The sequence below is a fragment of the Mustelus asterias genome, unplaced genomic scaffold, assembly GCF_964213995.1.
Source record: "Mustelus asterias unplaced genomic scaffold, sMusAst1.hap1.1 HAP1_SCAFFOLD_47, whole genome shotgun sequence".
In the NCBI taxonomy this organism is placed as follows: domain Eukaryota; kingdom Metazoa; phylum Chordata; class Chondrichthyes; order Carcharhiniformes; family Triakidae; genus Mustelus; species Mustelus asterias.
The window spans coordinates 1,996,350-2,020,558 of NW_027590122.1; the positions used below are offsets into that span (position 1 = coordinate 1,996,350).

Consider the following 24,209-nt stretch of genomic DNA (forward strand, 5'->3'; position numbering starts at 1 on the left):
GTCTCAGCAGGTGGGATGAGTGAGAAAATCCCTTCCCGCACTCAGAGCAAGTGAACGGTTTCTCCCTGGTGTGAATGTGCTGGTGTGTTCGCAGGTTGGATGAGCGAGTGAATCCCTTTCCACAGTCGGAGCAGGTGAACAGTCTCTCCCTGCGAACTTGCTAGTGTCTCAGCAGAATACTGGAGGTCTTAAAGCTCTTCCCACATTCAGAACATTTGAAAGGTTTCTTATCCAAGTGAACGAGTTGGTGTGATCTGAGGCTGGTTAAATAAATGAATCCTTTTCCACACAAGGAATAGGTGAATGACCTCTCCCCAATGTGAACTCGCGGTGTTTCTGGAGGCTGGATAACAGAGTGAATTCCTTCCCACACACTGTACATCTGAATGGCCTCTCCTCATTGTGAACTCGCTGGTGTATCAGCAGATCACTTGTGGTTTTATAACGCTTCTCAAATTCCGTACATTTGAAAGGTCTGTTATCAATGTGAACCAGTCGGTGTGTAGTGAGGTGGGATGATCATGTGAATCCGTTCCCTCACACAGAGCAGGTGAATGGCCTCTCCCCAGTGTGAGTGTGTTCGTGTTCAGTGAGGTTCTGTGATTGTTTAAATAGCTTCCCACAATGCGAGCAACTGAACTGTCTCACAATGTGAATGATCTGGTGCTTGACAGATCCTCAGAGCTTTTAGAATTGTTATCACTGTCAAAGCCTCTCTTCAATGTGAACTTGCTGGTGGGTCAGCAGATGGGATGATTGAATGAATCCCTTCCTGCACACAGAGCAGGTGAATGGTCTCTCCCCAATGTGACTGCGGCGATGCATTTCCAGCAGAGATGGATAATTGAATCCCTTCCCACAGTCACCACATTTTCAAGTTTTTTTACACACAGGGTGGTGGGTGCCTGGAACTCGATGCCGGGGGAGGTAGTGGAAGCAGATACGATAGTGAGTTTTAAGGGGTGTCTGGACAAATACATGAATAGGATGGGAATAGAGGGATATGGTCCCCGGAAGGGTAGGGGATTTTAGTTTAGTTGGGCAGCATGGTCGGTGCAGGCTTGGAGGGCCGAAGGGCCTGTTCCTGTGCTGTAGTTTTCTTTGTTCTTTGTTCCATGGTTTCTCCATGGTGCCAGTATCCTTGTGTCTCTCTTGGTTAAATGATCTGTTCAAGCCTTGCCCACACAAAGAACTTGTGTATTCTTTCTCAGTAAGGGAATCAAGGGTCATGGGGATAAGGCAGGAAAGTGGGGTTGAGGATTATATCAGATCAACCATGATCTCATTGAATGGTGGAGCAGACTCGATGGGCCCAATGGCCTAACTCTGATCCTAGGTCTTCCCATCCTTTGGCTCGCTGCTGTGAATAGTGTGATGTTTTTTTCAGGCTGTGTAACTGGTTAAAGCTGTTTCCACAGTCAGCTCACTGGAACTTGGGTGTATGTTTGTTCTGTGCTTTTCCAGTCACACTGATGTTTGAAATCTTTCACATTTAAAGGTCGATGATATTCATGTTGTGATGAATGGAGTGACTTTTTCAGATTTTGATGTGATGTTTGTTTTCAGTTTCCCGTCTGTGTACCTGTGTACCCGGAATGCTCCACCATTCAATGAGATCATGGTTGATCTGATATAATCCTCAACTCCATTGGCAGAGTCAGTATCACTGTCAGTACAGGATAGAAATTCAGAACAAGCATTTCTAGTTTCCACAGAACATTCTTTTCTCTCTTGTTTCTCCAATCTTGTGGTCCAATCAAACTTCCATCTCAACTAAACCAGAAATTTGTTTCCAGTGTCTATGAGACACTCTGTACCCTGAGTTGTGGAAGGTATCGAGTGTTCCAGTCAACACCGCACACTCCCTCTCCAGGACCATTCGAGCATGGACAAGACCACGGAAGAGCAGCCGACAGCCAAGTTACCTCCTGCTGATCTACAAATTACTGTTTTAACCAGCCCCAAGAGCAGGTCCAGGAAAAGATCCTCTGACCTCCCTAGCCTGCTCCACACTGGGCAGCCAACGAATAGGAGTGTGGGGCAGAAAAGAAGTGTAATTAAAAGGGGAGAGGCAGCTCCTTCAAGGTCTGCAACCTCTCACACTGAATATAAACATGGTTCATGGATTCCTCGCGGCTGCAAAACATCAGCTGCAGCTTGAGAGTGGGTGAAAATGTTGAAAAAACTCAAATTCTGGTGGCTGTATCGGACACTAGGACCCGGTGTGAAGAGAATAACCTTAGCCCCGCCCCCATACTGTTGCGTCAAGAATAACCAGCCGCATGCGCTCCTCGTTGAACCAAGATGGCGGCCGTCAGCCTGGACTTGGGCCTCGGAGGGGAAAAGACCCAGAGCTGCAAACACGGGAGCGGCAGAGTCTCAATCGCGGTTTGAGGCACTCACCAATTGTTTAGAAACTCTCCCTATCCAGAACCCGCTCCATCAGAGTTTTCTCTTTCTTCCCCCCTGCAAAGAGGCAAAAACAGCCCAACCCCATCGCCATTACTGACAGTGCGCACGCTCCAATATGAGGGGTTAATGCGCCTGTGCGGTGCCTGCCTCTGGTGTGAATAGGGGACATTCAGCACCGCGGGGAATGCTGGGTCAGGGCTCTGCCATTGAAAGTCATTATTAGTAGCTCGTGATGTTTTTACTATTGTGTGTAGATTGGGGGACGGGGGCGGGTTCGATAAATTAATTAAAAGAGGAACCAAGTTATACTGAAATCTATGCATAGATCTTTCATTATCCATCAGAAAGAAAGGGAGTGGTAATAGGTGGAGAATTGTAAATGTCCCAAAGTCTTCCACAAGCAGCAGCAATTACAGCGGAATCCAAGAGCTCCAGTCAAATGTAAACTCAGAAAATGGTGTGACTGAGTGAAGTATTTCACTGAGTAATTGTCAGGATTGTATTCTCATGGATATTCCAGGTCACTTCTCAAAATCATTCAATGGAGGTGGGTGTCATTGATTAGACCAGCACTTATTTCCCATCCCTAATTGCCCTTGAAAAGTTGTTGGTGAGCTGCCTTCTTGAATCGCTGCAATCCATGTGGTAGGTACACCCACAGTGACGTTAGGGAGGGAATTCCAAGATTTTGATCCAATGACAGTGAAGGAAAGCGACATATTTCCAAATCAAGATGGTGAGTGGCTTGGAGGGGGAATTCCAAATGGTGGTTTCCCATCTGTCCACTGTCCTTGTCCTTGTAGATTGTAGTGGTCGTGGGTTTTGTTTCATTGCAAGTTTCAGATAGACTTGCAAAAAAATAAAACTTCTTAGGATGTGGACGTTACTGACAAGGCTCAGGTATCTGTCCTGAATTACTATCCTGCACTGACAGTGATATGTTACCAATCACCAGTTATCCTTTGTGATGGTGATAGTTGGCCTTTTTCTTAAACCTCTGCAGTCCATATAGTAAAGGTGCTCCCACAATGCAACAGTATTAGGATTTTAACCCAGTCACATTGAAGGGATAGTGATATTTGTCCAAGTCAGGGAGTTGTGTAGTTTTCCCATGTCCCAGCTGCTCTGGTACTTCCAGGTGGGAAAGATTGTGGGTTTGGGAGATTCTGCCAAAATGCTGGTTGAGTTGCTGATGTATAAAGTCTCTCTCCGTCACCCTCCTCCCGACCTCTCCCTCTTCACACAGAAAGGCTGGATTTTTGTTGTGGGCTCTGAAGGGTGAAGGGTTCCTTTCCCTCAGTGCACTGGTAAACAGTTTGAAGCTTTATGACAATCCAGCAGCTTTCATATCCTTTTTCCTATTCCTAATCCCACAATTTACCAGATTCATTCAGCTCAATTTCACATCTTGCCTTTGTGTTATAATGGCTTGTCTCTTATGTTTCCCTCTTTCTGTTTTCAATTCATTTTTCAGGGGATTAGAAGGTGAGGAATTACAGACAATTGTAAATCAAGGATCACATCAAGATCAGACAGAGTGCCTCGATTCATCAGGATCTAAATATCATAGGCCATTAAACATGGAAGAAAAAAGCACCATTCACAGTGGGGAGAAAACATACACATGTGTGTGGACAAGGCTTCAAACGATCGTCTGGCCTGTCAAGACACAAGCGCAGTCACATCAGGGAGAGACCGTATAAATGTGGAGACTGTGGGAAAGGATTCAATTCCCCAGTTGACCTGGAAAATCACCGACGCACTCACACTGGAGAGAGACCTTTTACCTGCCCTGTGTGTGGGAAGGGATTCACTCAGACGGCTGGCCTGTTGATTCACCAGCGCATTCACAGCAGGGAGAGGCAGTTCACCTGCTCCGAATGTGGAAAAGGATTTACTCAGTCATCGGCCCTGCTGATACATCGGCACATTCACACAGGGGAGAGGCCTTTCACCTGCTCCGTGTGTGGGAAGGGATTCACAGATTTCTCTGCCCTGCAGAGACACCAGCGAGTTCACACCGACAGGAAAGAGTTTAAATGCACTGAGTGTGGAAAGAGTTTTAAAACTCCACGCACACTGCGGGAGCACCAGTACATTCACACCGGTTCCACACCGTTCAGCTGCTCCCACTGCCAGAAGGGATTCAGGACATCATTCCACCTTGTGGCACATGAGCGCATTCACACTGGAGAGAGGCCATTCACCTGCTCTGAATGTGGGAAAGGATTTAACCGAACATCCAACCTGCAGAAACACCAACGAGTTCACAGTGAAGAGAGACTGTTTAAATGTCCAGACTGCGGGAAAGGCTATAAAAGTTCTGAGGAACTGCATCACCATCAACGTGTTCACTCTGACGAGAGACCATTCATGTGTTCTCACTGCGGGACTGGCTTCAGGCGATCAGGCGACCTCACTGTACACCAGCGAATTCACACTGGGGAGAGGCCGTTCACCTGCCCTGTGTGTGGGAAGAGATTCACTTGTTTATCTTCTCTCACTTCACACCAACTTGTTCACACAAATGAGAGACCGTTCAGATGTTCTGACTGTGAGAAGAGCTTTAAAAGCAGAAAACTTCTGCTCGCACACCAGCGAAATCACTCTGAGGACAAACCGTTCACCTGCACTGAGTGTGGGAAAGGATTCACCCGGTCATCCATTCTGCTGAGACACCAACAAGTTCACAGTGAGGAGAAGCCGTTCACTTGTTCAATGTGTGGAAAGGGATTCACCCAGTCATACAACCTGGTGAGACACCAGCGGGTTCACCAGTGATCACAGGGGTGTGATTCTGCTGTTATTGCTGCTGTTAATTACATCCCAACTAAATAATGTTTATACTGATAGTTGGAGTTTTTCTGATGTAAATCAGCCCTGTTGGACTTGTAGAATACCCCACAGCATCTCTCATTCATGTGTCAATAAATCTTCACGCCTGCAGACCTTGTTTTAAATTTAAATCACTCAGAAACTGTATTGAACTAAAGATGAATAATAAACAGATGACAGTCCAATCCACCCCTGTGTGAATGTGCCGATGTATCAGCAGGCCGATGACTAAAGTCTGTTTTGTAACTTCAGGATGAGGATGTGAAAGCTCTGAATGTTGGTCCTCTCATATGTAGGCTGGAGCTATTTGATAGGCAGGATGTTCATAGCTGTAAACTTGTCAGATGTCGAAAGAATTACTATTGGAGTAAACTCACCCATTTATAACCTCAGACTCTGGTCCCTATTGTAATGAACAAGTAACACAGTGGAACAGCGGGATAAATATGTGGGGCTACTGGGATAGGGCCTGGGTAAGATGCTCTGTTGGAGAGTCGGTGCAGACTCGATGAGCCCTGTACCCATGTGCATTTACCCTGCTAACCTACACATCTTTGGACGCTAACGGATAATTTAACATGGCCAATCCACCTAACCTGCACATCTTTGGAATGTAGGAGGAAACGGAAGCACCCAGAGGAAACTCAGACACAGGGAGAACGTACACAGAAACCCACTGCTGTCAGGCAGCAGTGCCAACCACTGTTCCACCGTGCAGCCCTTCATCTGCTGCTGAATCCCACATCCACACATTACTGCCAGACTTGACAATTTCAACACATTCCTGACTGGTCTCCCGCATTCTGTAATTTTGAGATAATCCAAAATGTCCCCATGTCTTGCAGACGCTTCCTCCATCTCCACAACCCCCTCTTCCAATTCTGGACCTCTGTGCAGCCCCTCTGCAATTCCTGCAGCATTGCTGGCCTGCGGACTAATGTATGGTTCAATTCCCATTCCAGCTGAGGTCGGTGTCGGAGCTGTCTCCTCACCCTGCCCAAGAGTGGATGGTAACGGCAGCCTGCTACTGACACAAACTGCCAGGAAAACAGCTCTGGATGACACGTCAGCAGACATTTGGGGTTCCAAATGCTTGAAAAATGTTAACCTGTGTGAAATTGAGGTGTATTCCAGACTAATTTAAATATAGGATGAGTGTCATTGCTTATTTAGTCACTGCTATAAACAGCGGAATTCTCACTTTGTAAACCTCAGCTTGAAGGAATAAAGTGAATAAATTGGGATATTAACTTTTATCATTATCCATCTGAAGCCAATGGACTCCTTTTTCCCCGTCCTGATGTGACACTGAATCTTCTTAGGTTTGAAGAAGAAACTTAACCTCAGAGCACTGGGTGGTACAGTGGCACAGTGGTTAGCACTGCTGCCTCACAGCACCAGGGATTTGGATTTGATTCCCGGCTTGGGTCACTGTGTGGAGTTTGCACATTTTCCCCGTGTCTGTGGATTTCCTCCAGGTGCTCCGGTTTCCTCCCACAGTCCAAAAGATGTGCTGGTTAGGGTGCATTGGCCAAACTGAATTCTCCCTCAGTGTTACCCGAACAGGTGCCGGAGTGTGGCGACTCGGGGATTTTCACAGTAACTTCATTACAGTGTGAATGTAAACCTTATTGTGACTCATAAATAAACTTTACTACTGGCCTCAGTACCCGAGACCTGGCAGGATGGCAAGAATGGCCCGGGGCTCCAGTGAGGTGTACTGGAGGGGCTGGAGTGGGCAACAGGTGACACTGGGAGGAGCAGCAGCTGGGAGGCCTACAGCGACCTCTGGTGGACAGGAGGGGATGATGTGGAGATGCCAGCGTTGGACTGGGGTGAACACGGTAAGAGGTCTCACAACACCAGATTAAAGTCCAACAGGTTTATTTGGTAGCAAATACCATTATGGTTAGGTGCATTGGCCATGCTGAATTCTCGCTCAGTGTACCCGAACAGGTGTACCCGACTCAGGAGAAACCTGACAGTTTAAAAATGATGTGGAGATGCCGGCGTTGGACTGGGGTAAACACAGTAAGAAGTCTCACAACACCAGGTTAAAGTCCAACAGGTTTATTTGGTAGCAAATACCATATTGGTATTTGCTACCAAATAAACCTGTTGGACTTTAACCTGGTGTTGTGAGACTTCTTACAAGAGGGGAAACAGCAGCAGTGCAGTCTGCGCAAAAGCTTCCCCAGTTCAGCTGATCAGAGAGACTGGGAACCTCTTCAAATGTAAACTTCAGCTTCTCACATTCACCCCCATTCATCCCTCTCTCCCTCCATCCACCTCACTCTCCCTCCCTTCTCCATCCCTCCCTCTCACCATCCATCCCTTTCTCCCTCCTCCCATCCCTGTAAGTTTCAGGGCAATCCTCCATATTTTAAAAGGACTCAGGAGAAACCTGACAGTTTAAAAGTGATGTGGAGATGCCAGCATTGGACTGGGGTGAACCCAGTAAGAAGTCTCACAACACCAGGTTCAAGTCCAACAGGTTTATTTGGTAGCAAATACCATAAGCTTTTGGAGCGCTGCTCCTTCGTCAGATGGAGTGGAAATGTGCTCTCAAACAGCGCACAGAGACACAAAATCAAGTTACAGAATACTAATTAGAATGCGAATCCCTACAACCAACCAGGTCTTAAAGGTACAGACAATGTGGGTGGAGGGAGCATTAAACACAGGTTAAAGAGATGTGTATTGTCTCCAGACAGAACAGCTAGTGAGATTCTGCAAGTCCAGGGGGCAAGCTGTGGGGGTTACTGATAATGTGACATAAATCCAACATCCCGGTTTAGGCCATCCTCATGTGTGCGGAACTTGGCTATCAGTTTCTGCTCAGCGACTCTGCGCTGTCGTGTGTCGTGAGGCCGCCTTGGAGAACGCTTACCTGAAGATCCAAGACTGAATGCCCGTGACTGCTGAAGTGCTCCCCCACAGGAAGAGAACAGTCTTGCCTGATGATTGTCGAGCGGTGTTCATTCATCCGTTGTCGTAGCAGTTTAAAAGTGGCCAACTCTGGCTGCTGGCTGATAAAAACCCCCAGAAGGCTCGGCAGGACAAACATAACCTGTCGGTGGGCTGTGCGAAGAGAAAGAAAGGTGTGAGGTCCCTGAATATGCAAGTGGCCAAAAAGGCAGATCCACCAGTGATCGAATCATCAGAAGGACAAAGGACAGTAAACAGACCAGCAGGGAGTCCATGGCCACAGAAATCGGCCCATCCACAGAAGACATTGAAATAACGACCCACAGGGGGTCAAGGCAGTTCCAGCCTTTTGTGTGTGGACTTGACTAAATTAAACTGAAACTGCCGGTGATTGAAAGCCCCATTGTCCTTGAAAATCACCTACGGGGGCAGGGAAGGTGTTTTTGTTAAATTGAGCTGAGAGTCAAACAAGCAGAACCAAGCTCTCTTCCAGAATCACAAGCAGTGACACAGACAAGCAGGACCAAGCTCTCTTCCAGAATCGCAAGCAGGGACACAGACAAGCAGAACCAAGCTCTCTTCCAGAATCGCAAGCAGTGACACAGACAAGCAGGACCGAGCTCTCTTCCGTTTCGACCCTGCACTAAGACATTCGAGCCGACCACAAAGGAACCCCTTTTAGAATTGTGAGTATCCCAGCCAACCTTGTGAAGCTCCCGAGGATAGGATAGAGGTTGAGGCAAGGGGAGGGGTGGTGTATTGTAATTTTAAAGTTCAGTAATACGTTGTACCCATTAGCATTTCTCCCATAGTGTAGTATGAAGTATAAGTTTTATTCATGTGTGGTGGGGTATTGAAGAGGTTGATTTTATTGTTAAATAAATCACTGTAAGTTTTGAAACTCATTTGGAGTCCATCTTGCCTCTTGTTCTCTCATCAGTGCACTCTGACGAGGTCACAGTTTCAATATCCCTTACCATAAATCCGGAGTCTGGAACCGAGGGTGATCTGAGTGATTCGAACCCGCTCACTCAAGGGAGACTGCTGGTCAGGAGATAAAAGGGACAGAGTCTCTCTGTTCTCTCTCTTGGAGACCTACTCGAGTGGAGTGGGTGCAGGGTGGCCATTGTCCCACCAACAAGGGAGAGAATCACTCAGGCCTTGGTGGGGGTTTTGGGATGGCTGTGTGATATAAGTATCAGGTTACCGGTCAGCTATAAACGGTGAGCCTGGTTCAGCGCTCTCTCCTGTGGACTTGCCCCAGTGCAGCATTCCCCAGCCTTTGAAATTTCAAGGCCTGTAAGAGAGAGACACTCACAGCTATCGGCAGACCCTCAAACATCGGCCTGTAAGTGGAGTAACAAGGAAGATCCCGCTACATCCCTCCCTCCAATAAGAACCATTCACTGAGCACAGCAGTTTCAGCCTCATTCCCACAGTCTGTATTCCAGCCTTTATCACATCCACTCTGCTCCCAGATATTTTACACCATTAGATATTACAATTCAAACTTTATAATCTCTACAATTTACTATTTGTTCAAGGAGATGAGGGCGGCATGGTGGCACAGCGGTTAGCACTACTGCCTCACAGCGCCAGGGACCTGAGTTCAATTCCTGGCTTGGGTCACTGTCTGTGCAGAGTCTGCACATTCTCCCTGTGTCTGCGTGGGTTTCCTCTGGGTGCTCCGGTTTCCTCCCACAGTCCAAAGATGTGCTGCTTAGGTTGACTGGCCATGCAAAATTGACCCGTGTTAGGAGGATTAGCAGGTTAAATATGTGGTGTTACGGGGATAGGGCCTGGGTGGGATTGTGGTTGGTGCAGACTCGATGGGCTGAATGGCCTCCTTCTGCACTGTAAGATTCTACGATTCTATGAGTTCACAAAATTAAAGTTAAAAGTTAAATTTATTTATTAGTCACAAGTAAGGCTTACATTAACACTGCAATGAAGTTACTGTGAAATTCCCCGAGTCGCCACACTCCAGCACCTGTTTGGGTCAATGCACCTAAATAGCACATCTTTCAGACGGTGGGAGGAAACTGGAGCACCCGGAGGGAACCCACACAGACACGGAGAGAACGTGCAGACTCCACACAGACAGTGACCCAAGCTGGGAATTGAACCCGGGTCCCTGGCACTGTGAGGCAGCAGTGCAGACAGACAGTCAAGAAATCATCAATTCCACTCCCACCCAGAGCGATGGGGAAATATTTAGAGTAACAGTTTTAACAACACCAGGTTAAAGTCCAACAGGTTTATTTGATAGCAAATACCATTAGCTTTTGGAGCGCTGCTCCTTCGTCAGATGGAGTGGAAATCTGCTCTCAAACAGTGCACAGAGACACAAAATCAAGTTACAGAATACTGATTAGAATGCAAATCTCTACAGCCAACCAGTTCTTAAAGATACAGACAATGTGAGTGGAGGGAGCATTAAGCACAGGTTAAAGAGATGTGTATTGTCTCCAGACAGGACAGCCAGCAAGTCCAGGAGGCAAGTTGTGGGGGTTACTGATAGTGTGACATAAAGCCAACATCCCGGCTTAGGCCGTCCTCATGTGTGCGAAAGTTGGCTATCAGTTTCTGCTCAGCGACTCTGCGCTGTCGTGTGTCGTGAAGGCCGCCTTGGAGAACGCTTACCCGAAGATCAGAGGCTGAATGCCCATGATGCACTTCAGCGGTCACGGGCATTTGTCAGGAGAGAAAAGTGCTGACGTGTCGAGTCCAGATGACCCTTTGTCAAAGACTGACCTCTGAAGAATTGAGAGAGGGAGGTGGAAAAGGACAAAATGAAAGATCTGCAAAATGACAAAATGTTTCACGGCCCAAGACCAAAACGAGTGGTAATGGGACAAGTAAAGACACAAAAGATGTTCTGGATGAGGTGTGAATAGCTGGTGAGCGATAGTCTGAATGTAAAGTAAACAAGTGGGAAATGAGGTGAAAAAAGCAGCAACGAAACACAGAACACAATGGGGGCAGAGATTGTGGTGTAAAATTGTTGAGCTCAGTTTTGTTCTGAAGGCTGTAAAGTGTCTCTTTCAGTTGCGGGAAATAATATTATATTTCCCAGTTCCGATGACAGGTCACATTCAGTCTGTTTCTCTCTCCACAGAGGCTGCCTGACTTGTTGAGTATTCATGATGTGGAGATGCCGGCGTTGGACTGGGGTAAACACAGTAAGAAGTTTAACAACACCAGGTTAAAGTCCAACAGGTTTATTTGGTAGCAAAAGCCACACAAGCTTTCGAGGCTCTGAGCCCCTTCTTCAGGTGAGTGGGAATTCTGTTCACAAACAGAACTTATAAGACACAGACTCAATTTACATGAATAATGGTTGGGATGCGAATACTTACAACTAATCCAGTCTTTAAGAAACAAAACAATGGGAGTGGAGAGAGCATCAAGACAGGCTAAAAAGATGTGTATTGACAATACACATCTTTTTAGCCTGTCTTGATGCTCTCTCCACTCCCATTGTTTTGTTTCTTAAAGACTGGATTAGTTGTAAGTATTCGCATCCCAACCATTATTCATGTAAATTGAGTCTGTGTCTTATAAGTTCTGTTTGTGAACAGAATTCCCACTCACCTGAAGAAGGGGCTCAGAGCCTCGAAAGCTTGTGTGGCTTTTGCTACCAAATAAACCTGTTGTTGAGTATTTCCAGCCAAAAGAGAAAACGCTGGAAAATCTCAGCAGGTCTGGCAGCATCTGTAAGGAGACAAAAAGAGCTGACGTTTCGAGTCCAAGTGACCCTTCTGACAAAAGCAGCAATTTGCTGTGAACTGGGCGGCGTTGAGGTTTTGAGTGACAATCCTGGGGCGATATCAGGACAGGAACAGCCACAGATTCCCCCTTTTCCCTGGGACGTTTCAGTGGAGCTGTGTTGGTGAGTGTTTGTAATCTCTGTCTCACTGTCTCGGTAATGGGGGCAATTTCCAGCGTTTTCCGTTTGATGTCAACCAGAGAATGTGTAAGAATTGTCACACCCGAAACAGATGTCTCTTCCTCAGGACACCCCAGCTCGGGTCTGGTTGCGGGGGCGGGGGAGGAGGGGGGGGGGCGGGGGGAGTTGGGGGCGGGGGGGGGGCGGTGGGTAACGTTCACAATTTTGTGTTTATGTCTGGTGCGAATAATACTTTGGATTAAACGGAGAAGTTTTTTAAACTGAGGAGAGTAACTGCATTTGGGCGCTGACTTTAAACAACATTAACAAGCCCGGGCTGCTGGAGAAACATTTAGGGATTTGTGAGCAGTCAGTTCCGGCTGGTTTGAAGTGAAATCCTGTCGGTGCTGCGGCAAATCTGAACTCAAACCAGATAAACTGGAACCGCTGGGTTAGAGATTCCGGGTGTTGGGATGTGGGAGCTGGGGGAGGGGGAGATGGCGGTAAAACTCTGAGCCTGAGTTTCGAGCGGGATGTGAGCGGGATAAAGGGAAGGAATGACAGTTAATGTGGGAGTCAGGGACAATAGCAGAAGGTGGGAAGCTCTGGAAAGGAGCACGGAGGGTAAAGGCCATCAAAGAATGCTTGTTTAAATGAAGATAAAAGCAAAACACTGCGGATGCTGGAATCTTAAACAGAAAATGCTGGAAAATCAAAGCAGGTCTGACAGCATCTGTGGAGAGAGAATGGAGTTCATGCTTCCAGTCTGGATGATCACAGATGCGATCAGACCTGCTGAAGTTTTCCAGCACTTTCTGTTTTTGATTAACTGAAGGTTCAGCAGGGAAAGAAGCAGCGAACTGAACACACTGAACCCAAGGGGAGGGGTTGACCCAGGATAAGGGACAGGCGCAGCTCAGTTAGGCTCTGCAATGTCCATCAACACATCCACATTGAGACCTTCGAGCGCCAAGGGGGAGGGGAAGGAGAAACTATTTGGGACACAGCAGGAGGTCACCCCTCCCCCCACTCTGGGGTTCCACATCCCTCCCACACCTGGACAGGGTTGGCTCAAGGTGCAGGAAGCTGCAAGCTGAGAGGCTGAGCTGTGAACTGGGCCGGGTTGGGGATTTGAGTGACAGTCCTGGGGCTATTTCAGGACAGGAACTGCCACAGATTCCCCCTTTTTCCTGGGACGTTTCAGTGGAGCTGTGTTGGTGAGTGTTTGTAATCTCTGTCTCACTGTCTCGGTAATGGGGGTGGGTTGTAGATTGCTGTGAGTGTTAGACTAAATAACCTCTCCTCATGCTGCCAGTTCCAGTCTGCAGACTCCATTTCTCAGTCCAGTCTGCTGCTCTGTCTCTCTGTACTTTGCTGCAGTGCTCCACATTCTGAGCAACATCCAGCCCATTGTTATCACCCGAAATTTGCGGCAAACTCCCTTCACTGTGGCACAGTGGTTAGCACTGCTGCCTCACTGAGTCTGGGTTCGATTCCAGCGGTGGGTGACTGTCTCTCTGGAGTTTGCACAGTAAGAAGTCTCAGAACACCAGGTTAAAGTCCAATAAGTTTATTTGGAATCAAAGCAAATTACTGCGGATGCTGGAATTTGAAACTATGTTCTGTGGAACATCGTTTCCTCACTTGTTCCTGTGCAGCAGTAAATCCTCATCCTGAACACTTTCCCTCCTCCCTGTCCTGCAACCAACTCCCACACTGACCAACCAGCTCATATTTCAATGGATTGTGCCGTGTTTGACTCCACTGTGCCAGGCTGCATGGTGTATGGGCGCTGTTTCACCCATAAGATGGATGTGTGCAGCACCCTCTTCCAACTGTTCTGGCTGCCAACCAGCCCGTGCCCACCCACACAGTTCCAACAGCACCGCACACAATACTGCTCACCTGCTCCGACAGACTCCTGAAGGATGTCCTTTCATTTTCTCTGAGAGAGTTGGTCAGCCTGGCAAACCCAGTGTGAAATATCTTCACAAATCTTTTCTCCCACTCTCTATTCTGGATGGGTTCAGTTCTTTTGTACAGAGTGAAAATAAAATCAATTATTTTCTCTCCTGGTCACTGCAGGGAGCTGCAGCTTTTTACTGGGGATGTTGGAGCCTCCAGCGGGTGTTTGTGAATCCTCCCCGCCCACCTCCCAGGGTTTCCTTCCTTCCCAGAGATCAGAGTCCTCATTGATTTGAGGCCAAAGTGTAACCTCTTATTTATTGTCCCCCTCCCCCATCCTCTGATGTGAACCATCCTCCAGTGGCTGAGCCAGGATGGGGCCGTTAACCTGGGCCTGTTCCCGGGAGGGAGGGAGAAGCCCCGCAGCTGCAAACCAGGGAGCTGACAATGATTCTGAAGGGTTTGCGGATCCACAAAGTGTTTCCAAATCCTCCCAGCCACCGCCTAACGCTGACTCCGCTTCTCCGGGACAAACAAGCGCCAAGGACAGCAATGACACTGCGCATGCTCCACATCACAATGCCCGGGGACTGATTGACGGCAGCTCCGGGCCAATAGGAAGAGGGGGCGGGGCTGGATGACCGAGCGGGAGCGGCTGGTCCTCCAAACAATCGGAGTGAATGAGGGGCGGGACCTGAAGCATGCGCAGTGCGGGTAATGGCGACGGACGGTTTAGAAAATTGAACACCAACGATCTCCCTCTGTTAAGACCCGAGAATGGAGCCCAGCAGGACCCGAGAATGGAGCCCAGCAGGACGATTGGCTGTCAGACAGAAGGCAGAGAGTTGGGATAAAAGGTTCTTTCTCAGAATGGCAACCGGTGACAAGTGGTGTCCCGCAGGGTTCAGTGTTGGGGCCACAGCTGTTCTCTTTATATATTAACGATCTAGATGACGGGAGTGGGAGCATTCTGGCCAAGTTTGCCGATGACACAAAGATAGGTGGAGGGGCAGGTAGTATTGAGGAGGTGGGGAGGCTGCAGAAAGATTTAGACAGTTTAGGAGAGTGGTCCAAGAAGTGGCTGATGAAATTCAACGTGGGCAAGTGCGAGGTCGTACACTTTGGAAAAAAGAATAGAGGCATGGACTATTTTCTAAACGGTGACAAAATTCATAATGCTAAAGTGCAAAGGGACTTGGGAGTCCTAGTCCAGGATTCTCTAAAGGTAAACTTGCAGGTTGAGTCCGTAATTAAGAAAGCAAATGTAATGTTGTCATTTATCTCAAGAGGCTTGGAATACAAAAGCAGGGATGTACTTCTGAGGCTTTATAAAGCACTGGTTAGGCCCCATTTGGAGTACTGTGAGCAATTTTGGGCCCCACACCTCAGGAAGGACATACTGGCACTGGAGCGGGTCCAGCGGAGATTCACACGGATGATCCCAGGAATGGTAGGCCTGACATACGATGAACGTCTGAGGATCGTGGGATTATATTCATTGGAGTTTAGGAGGTTGAGGGGAGATCTGATAGAAACTTACAAGATAATGAACGGCTTAGATAGGATGGACGTAGGGAAGTTGTTTCCATTAACAGGGGAGACTAGGACGCGGGGGCACAGCCTTAGAATAAAAGGGAGTCACTTTAGAACAGAGATGAGGAGAAATTTCTTCAGCCAGAGAGTGGTGGGTCTGTGGAATTCATTGCCACAGAGGGCTGTGGAGGCCGAGACGTTGAGCGTCTTCAAGACAGAAATTGATAAATTCTTGATTTCTCGAGGAATTAAGGGCTATGGGGAGAGAGCGGGTAAATGGAGTTGAAATCAACCATGATTGAATGGTGGAGTGGACTCGATGGGCCGAATGGCCTTACTTCCGCTCCTATGTCTTATGGTCTTATGGACCCGAGGACTCATCAGCCCACAGCTCCAACAGTTTGCTGAGGACCACTTCCCTGGGAATTGTGCTTTTTCAGAGTTCATCCCACACTTCTGTTTTCTGATTTCCAGCTGTTTCTGAGTTTTAACTGTATCCTCTATTGTGAACACCGAGGCAAAATACTTGTTCAATTCATCTCCCAGCTCCTTATTTTTCATTATCAATTCCTGGACTCACTTTCTATTAGACAGTTAAGAAACGAGGTGGAGCAAGTGACTGAAGTGTCAGTCAGGGACCACGATTGGGAGCACCAATAGTTTCAAAATAGTTCTGGAAAAAGATAGGACAGGTTCACAGGTCAAGGCCCTAAACTGGAACAGGGCCACTTTTGTGGGCATTAGGCAGGATCGAGCAGATGTCGATTGGGTGAGTTTGTTTGAAGGGAAAGGAATGACTGGCAAATGGGAGGTTTTAAAAGTGTGATATCAAGAATCCAGGGGCAGTATATTCCTGTTAAGATGCAGGGAAAGAATGGCAAATTTAAGGATCTCTGGCAGACAAGGGACATTGAGGCTCTGGTCAGGTAAAAGAAGGAAGCATACATTGGGTTTAGGAAATCGGGGACAAGTGAATCACTCTGACTATAAAAAGTGTAAGAAAATACTGAGGAGGGAAATCAGGAGGACAAAAAGAGGGTATGATATGGATCTGGCAGGTAAGATTAAAGAAAATTCCAAGAGGTTCTATAGATATATTAAGAGTAAAAGGGTGGCTAGAGAGAGAATAGATCCCCTTAAAAATCAGTATGGCCATCTGTGTGTGGAGCCACAGGAGATGGGTGAGATTTTTAATGAATACTTCTCCTCTGTGTTTACTGCGGAGAGCACCATGGGTGCTAAAGAAATAAGGGAAACAAGTGGTGATGTCTTGGGCACACGCATGTTACTTGGGAGGAGGTATCTGCAGCCTTATAAAAGCAAATTACTGCGGATGCTGGAATCTGAAACCAAGAGAGAAAATGCTGGAAAATGTCAGCAGGTCTGGCAGCATCTGTAAGGAGAGAAAAGAGCTGATGTTTCTTGTCTAGACGACCCTTTGTCAAAGCTCTGAAACATCAGTTCTTTTCTCTCCATACAGATGCTGCCAGACCTGCTGAGAATGGGGAGAGAGTGTGTGGGATGGAGATTTCCAGCTTTTGGGGAATGAGAGAGGAAAGAATGTTCCATAGAAATTGTTCTGAATTTCTATCCTGTACTGACACTGATGACTTTTGGAAACTCATTTTACAGGATATTGAAAGAGGAATCACAGGCTGAAATCTCAAACGTCACGTCTAGACGCGACAGAATCATATTCCTTGGGACCTCAATATCATCAGACTTTGAATCCAGAAGGAGAAATGATTGTCCAGTCTGTCAATTTGAAAGGATTTGAAATGTCAGTGTGAGTGAAAAAGCATCAACACACTGCCACACTCGAGTGAGAGTGTTCCAATGCACTGACTAAAGAGCTTTAACCAGTTACACAGTCTGAACAAATATCACACCATTCACAGCGGGTAGAGACTGTAATCTTGTTCTGTGTGTGGACGAAGTTTCAACTAATTGTCCACCCAAGAGAGAGGTAAGGACACCTGCACCATGGAGAAACCATGGAAATGTGTGGACTGTGGGAAGGGATACAGATACCCATCCCTGCTGGCAGCTCATTGGCGCAGCCACACTGGGGAGAGGCCGTTCATCTGCTCTCAGTGTGAGAAGGGATTCATTCAGTTATCCAGCCTGCAGACACACCAGCGAGTTCACACAGGGGAGAGGCCATTCACCTGCTCTCAATGTGGGAAGGGATTCACTCAGTCATCCCACCTGCAGACACACCAGCGAGTTCACACTGAGGAGAGGCCATTCACCTGCTCTCAGTGTGGGAAGGGATTCATTCAGTTATCCAGCCTGCAGAGACACCAGCGAGTTCACATTGGAGAGAGGCCGTTCACCTGCTCTCAGTGTGGGAAGGGATTCACTTGTTCATCTAACCTGCAGACACACCAGCGAGTTCACACTGGGGAGAGACCGTTCACCTGCTCTCAGTGTGGGAAGGGATTCACTCAGTTATCCAGCCTGCAGACACACCAGCGAATTCACACTGGGGAGAGGCCGTTCACCTGCTCCCAGTGTGGGAAGGGATTCACTCAATCATCCGACCTGCGGGCACACCAGCGAGTTCACACTGGGGAGAAACCATTCACCTGCTCTCAGTGTGGGAAGGGATTCAGAGTTTCATCCCACCTGCTGAGACACCAGCAAGTTCACGAGTGATTCCAGGGGTTGGATTCTGCTGTTCTTGTTTCTGCTCTCAGTTGCATCCAGGACTGCATTTTGTTCATTCTCACAGTTGGTCAATGGGGAGGGTCAGAGGGTTTCTTTCTGCTGGACTGGCCGGTCTCAGCCTCCAGTGGGCTGATGCTCTTTCAGTCTTGTTGCGAATACCTGGTTTCAAATTTCACAAGGATCACAGAGTGACAGGATGTGAGGAAGGTCAGAGATATTTAGTCAGCATTTCTGTTTGAAACCCCCCAATGCCCGTCCAATTTCCTTTGTAATTGTTTGTTGTCTCCACTTCCTCCTCCCTCATAGGCAGCGAGTTCCAGGTCATTACCATTCACTGCTTCAAAATATTCTTCCTCACATCCGCCCCCCCTCCCCTCCACGCCTCTGATCCAGAACCTTAAATCTGTGTCCCCCTCGTCCTTGTCTCATCAACTAATGGGAACAGCTTTTCTTTGTCCACCTTATCTAAACCTGTCAGAAGCTTGTCCACCTCTATCAAATCTCCCCTCAACCTCCTTTGCTCCAAGGAGAACAACCCCAGCCTGACATCGACAATAAAGAACAAACTAACAGAATGTGTTAATACCTGAAATCAAATGGGAATGTTTAATTTCTGTTTTAAAGATATTGTGAATATATTGTCCTGGACAATAAAGAAATTGGAATAACTCACCTTGCGAGTGGTTGAATGGAATATATCAATCTGATATCCACCTACAGTCGAGTGAAAGTCTGGAATGGGATGGGATGAATAAGTTGATCACTTTCTCTGGGAGATATTTACAACTTTGTCCATGAACTTTGTTTGAAAGCCCGGCCACTACATGAAATATCAGCACCATAACAGGGGGAGATAAGAAAGACAGACACTCACTTTGATCTTTTCATCAGCACATCTGAAAGTTAAGAATGTGTGACATGATTTTGGGATACCGGAGTGAGTGTGCAGATGTGATGTGTTACATGTGAAAAATAGCAAGCCTAAATCCATGGTGAGATGGAGTGAAGAGCGGGTCCCAAACACACACAGCTACTTGAGACACAGCAGGAGATGAAATGGTTCATGTGGCCAGGGCATTGAGACAACATTGTGACATCATCAAGGCACTGACACACACTCCAGAGAAACTGAGTTCAAAACAATCAGGATCCAATTAAACACACTGCACATGCTCACACAGTGAGGAAAATTAAAATAAAATGGATAATATTATAGATTGGGACAATTAAGGGCTTGGGGGAAATAACACAGTAAGAACTGTCCACAACTTAGATAGGGGTAAAGAGAGAGCTGGAGAATCTTTTACATCCATGCTTGATCTGTTGCTTGAAGCATCTGTCCTTATGTACAAGTAACCTAGAACTCACGGTGCTCCTTCAGGAGTAGGAAAGATCGATTAGATGTTACCCCAGGCGGGGCCAGAACAGAACTGGACAATAACGGATTGAAATTGAGTGAGGGGTCAGAGAGAGAGTTCTCCCCCCCCAAGGTGTGGACTGTAAGAATCCTGGGGGACCCCCTACTTTGGGTTTTCTTGCTAATTAGTGAATATTAAATTAAATTCTATGACTGGCTGTGCATTGATTTTGAATTTGATTGTGACACTTCTCCTGTTTTTATTCCTGTTGTGATTACGCTCTGGGTAAGGATGGTTGACAGGTGACAGGATGGGAAATTGTGGTTTGGATCTTCATTAACCAAATGTTTTATTGATCCGAAAGGTGTAAAAGGGGTCAAACTTCAGCAGAAATCCAGCAGAGCTGAGAACAGACGACTTGCTGTGTGGGAACAGGGAGATAAACAGCTCCCAGAGGACAGAGAAAACAGGAGTGCCTTGAATCCTGGATGACACCTGGGTGTCACGAACACCATGTTTTCACTGCTTGGCATGGGAATGCTGACTCCCTGTACCAGGGACGGAGCGTGGGAAGACAATTGTTTGAGAGTTTGACATGGCTTGGGCAGGTACAGATGGTTCAATGACAGGTTTTGTAATTGATCCGTTCACGTGTTAGCTGAGCAATGATTGGGTTAAATCAGTCTCCATAGACTTTGTGATGTAAAAAAGTATAAGAAGGGATTCCCCGAGCACAGAGATTAGTCGAGGTTTTACATATTGCATTGACTGGTGCCATGGCATCTGGGGCAGAGCAGGGAGCATTTCCGTGGAGATGCTGCTTCTTCCCAGAGTGTAATGGTAATGCTGCTGCACTTTGATACGACTGCTCAGACATTAGCCTGTGTCGGCTCTTATTGATACTGAATAAAATCTAACCACTGTCACCAATAAGGGTTATCACTGGGAATCATTTCAGAGTTTGGGAAAAGGGGAGAAAGGGTTAATTGACTCCCTGAACTCCATTTTCTAACATCGCTGAGTCAAAAATAAAATCCCATCTCCCCCTCTGGTTCCTTTGCCAATTACCTTAGAGGGACTCACTTTCTGTTAAAGAGCCTGCCAACCCCTCCCACCCACTTTCCCTAAAGTGCATCAATCTCATCAGGAAATGTCCAGAAAAATCAAATATTTTTACTGATAAAAGTTTATTAATGAAACAGAACATGGTTAAAACAAACAGAAAATGACTTGAGGATCAAAGACAACCAGAGTAAAGGATGTTCACAATGTTCTGGACACAAATGGTTTCTCTTCAGCTCCTCTGTACCCTGTTCCCGCGACTCCCCGCTTTGGATACAGGGACACTGAACCCCGGGGGTCACATCACCATCAGCCCCGGTCACCTCCTCCGGTGCCCTGATTGGTTGGAGGCCCATTTCCCAGTCAGTCCTCCAGCAGCTTCCTGTCTCTCTATAAGTGCAATGCCCAGGGCAGTTTCCCAACTGGGGCGCAGGCCCTGTTAATCTCAGCTAAATTCAGCCCTCAGCTCCGTCGCCTGGCTGTCATTGACATGAGCAATAGAGAGACGGAAAGGTGTCCCAGGCTCAAATGGGAAGTCAAAACTTGTGTCTCTGAATCAACACTTCAACATTTGCCAGTCAAATCCATGTTATTTACACTGGGGGTTTTTATGATGAGATTAATTGATGTGTTCGGCTCTTCAGCAAGCTCGAGAAGCACTGATTCCAGATTGTTCAATACTTCTGTCTTGAATCACAAAAGCTTCTCACTTTATCCCCTTCCTGAACTGAATCCCATCATCCTGAGCAGCTGTGGATGTCACCTCTCTGTGTAAACTCCTGCCCCTTTTTATAAGGCTCTCTCATTCCTTATTGTGGGTCAATTCTTTAATGGTTGAGGATCGCTCTGTGATGTAGTGAGTGTTTATCCGGTCAATCAATGTTTCTGATGTCAGTCACAACGTCCATCGTTACTTTTCACCTGTTTCTTACTCTGTGTTTTATAAAAATAAAGTTTATAAACTTTTACAGAATGGTCAGCTGTAAGGTTTCTGTAGTTGGTGATGAGGTCATCCAAAGGTCAAAGCCTTTCTCTTTTCTACTTCCTGTTTAACTAAGGGGTTGTGTGGAATATTCCATTCAGTGGGAGGTGGTGGGATAGTGGGAATGTCTCTGGCCGAGTAATGCAGAGACCCAGCAAAGGATCTGGGGACAGGCAGCTGGTGGGATTTCAATTCAGTGAATCAATCTGGAATTATATAAAGTTAGTCTCAGAAACGGTAACCATGATACTATCGACTGTTGTAAAAACCCTTCCAGTTCACCCTCTTCATGCTCCCTATTAGGGAGGGAAATCTGCCATCCTTACCCGGTCTGGCCGACATGTGAATCCAGACCCACACAGCGATGTGGGTGAATCTTAACTGTCCCTCTGAAATGGCCGAGCAAGTCACTCCGTTCAGGGGCAATTAGGAGCTGAGCAACGTGTGCTGGGGCTTTGCCAGCAGTGTCCACATCCCAGGAAAGAATAAAGAATATTCCACAGAAAGTGATGGGTGATTTGAAATGAATTGAAAGTAGGTCAGGAGGTGCTCATATCGCCCAGAGCTGCTTTTCAATGGATCCTCCTGTTTAAAATAAAAACACATCAGTGTGCCCCTTTCCCAGACACAGTTGACCTTGGAATATCACAATGCTGTTTTTAAACATTCCTATGTTAAAGAATCAGTCATTTAGAATTGTGAAACACAGAAATTAAATGTTCCGTTTTTCCTGGGATCCTCCTGTGCCTGGCACCGGTGTCCTGAACAAGGTTATTAACATTCTCTGTGTTAAAGGTTCCTCCTGGTTCTTGCTGTCTGTTGTGTCCTTTGTCACAGTCGGTACCAGGACATTTCTATTGAAAGGTTGTTAAGAAATTCCAGTGAATTCCAGCCCCTTGTGTAACGTTCCATTTGGTGTGCGTCAGATTCAGAGATGTCCACGTGTGTGTGAAAAGGGTTCTGGGTAAGGGGTTTAACCCTTCTTTCCCCGTTAGTAACACTGAGCCCTGTATTCAATTCTAAAGTATAAAGTCCTCATTAGATATCAATTCTACCTGTTATCTACATTTCACCAACCAGTCTATATTTTCATCACAGGACTGCAGTGGGAGCACCGTCAACATCTTACTGACTGGATCGATTTTATCGAGGAGATGATGAAGGTGATCGATGAGGGTAGAGCAGTGGATGTTGTGAACATGGATTTTAGTAAGGCTTTCGACAAGGTCCCTCATGGTCGGCTCATCCAGAAGCTTAAGATGCATGGGATTCACGGTGACTTGGCCACTTGGATTCAGAATTGACTTGCCCATAGAAGTCAGGGAGTAGTGGTGGAGGGTGTTTTTCTGACTGGAGGTCCATGACTAGTGGTGTTCTGCAGGGATCCGTACTGGGACGTGCGCTATTTGTGATATATATCAATAACTTGGATGAAAACGTGGATGGGTGGGTTAGTAAGCTTGCAGATGACACAAAACTAGATGGAGTTGTAGATAATGTCAAAGGTTGTCAAAGGATACAGTGGGATGTAGATCAGCTGTAGATATGAGCGGAGAAATGGCAGATGGATTTTAATCCGGGCAAGTGTGAGGTACTGCACTTTGGGAGATCAAATATTAAGGATAAGTATACAGTTCATGTACAGAGGTCTTGGGGTTCAAGTCCAGAGCTCCCTGAAATTAGCCACACAAATATTTATCGGTAAAGAAGGCATATGGCATGCTGGCCTTTATTGAGTACAAGAGTCAGCGTGTCATGTTGCAGCTTTATAAAACTTTGTTTGGGCTGCACTTAGAATATTGTGTTCAATTCTGGTCGCCACATTACAGAAAGGATGCAGAGGTTTTGATGAGGGTGCAGAAGAGGTTTCCCAGGATGCTGCCTGGATTGGAGGGTGTGAGCGACTGACAAACGAGGGTTGTTTTCTCGAGAGCGGTGGAGGGTGAGGGGAGATCTGATAGCAGTCTATAAAATGAGAGACAGAGAATCTTTTCCCCCAGAGTTGATATGTCTAATACCAGGGAGCATGCACTTAAGGTGAGATGGGGAAAGTTCAAAGGAGATGTGAGAGGTAAGGTTTTTACACAGAGAGTGGTAGGTGTCTGGAATGCGCTGCTCGGAGTGGTGGTGGAGGCAGATACGATAGGGGCGTTTAAGGGGGTTTTAAATAAGCACATGAATATGCAAGGAATAGAGGAATATGGACCAAGGGCAGGCAGAAAGGAAGAGTTTAATTTGACATCATGTTCGACACAACATGGTGGGCTGAAGGGTCTGTTCCTGTGCTGTACTGTTCTATGTTCTATTTGTGATCTCCATTTAGAAAAAGGAAACAGAGGCACTGGAGAAGGGGCAAGAAAGATTCACAAGAATAATCCCAGAACTGTCATCACTTCTGAACTCACTGGTGTTTCACCAAGTTTGCTGACTGAGTGAATCCCTTCCCAGTCAGAGCAGGTGACCAGCCTCTGCCTGGTGTGAACTCACTGGTGGGACATTAGTTCCCGAGAGCTTTTGAAGCCGCGCCCACATTTAAAGGGTCTCTCCTGGGTGTGATGATGTTGTGTCTGGGCAGGCTGGATAACTGAGTAAATCCTTTCGCACACACCGAGCAGGTGAATGGTTTCTCCCCGGT

General features: G+C 46.9%; 1 protein-coding gene across 1 annotated transcript in view; it reads left to right on the plus strand.

Moving 5' to 3' along the window:
* The first annotated feature begins 2,304 nt into the window (after positions 1–2,304).
* LOC144483178 (uncharacterized) overlaps positions 2,305–24,209 on the plus strand; it is a 67,733-nt gene continuing 45,828 nt past the window's right edge. Inside the window, exons 1-4 of the mRNA XM_078201972.1 lie at positions 2,305–2,388; positions 4,000–5,172; positions 17,489–18,156; positions 22,943–22,946. Of these exons, the coding sequence (XP_078058098.1) occupies positions 2,305–2,388; positions 4,000–5,172; positions 17,489–18,156; positions 22,943–22,946 (1,929 nt within the window). The remainder of the gene's footprint in view (positions 2,389–3,999; positions 5,173–17,488; positions 18,157–22,942; positions 22,947–24,209) is intronic.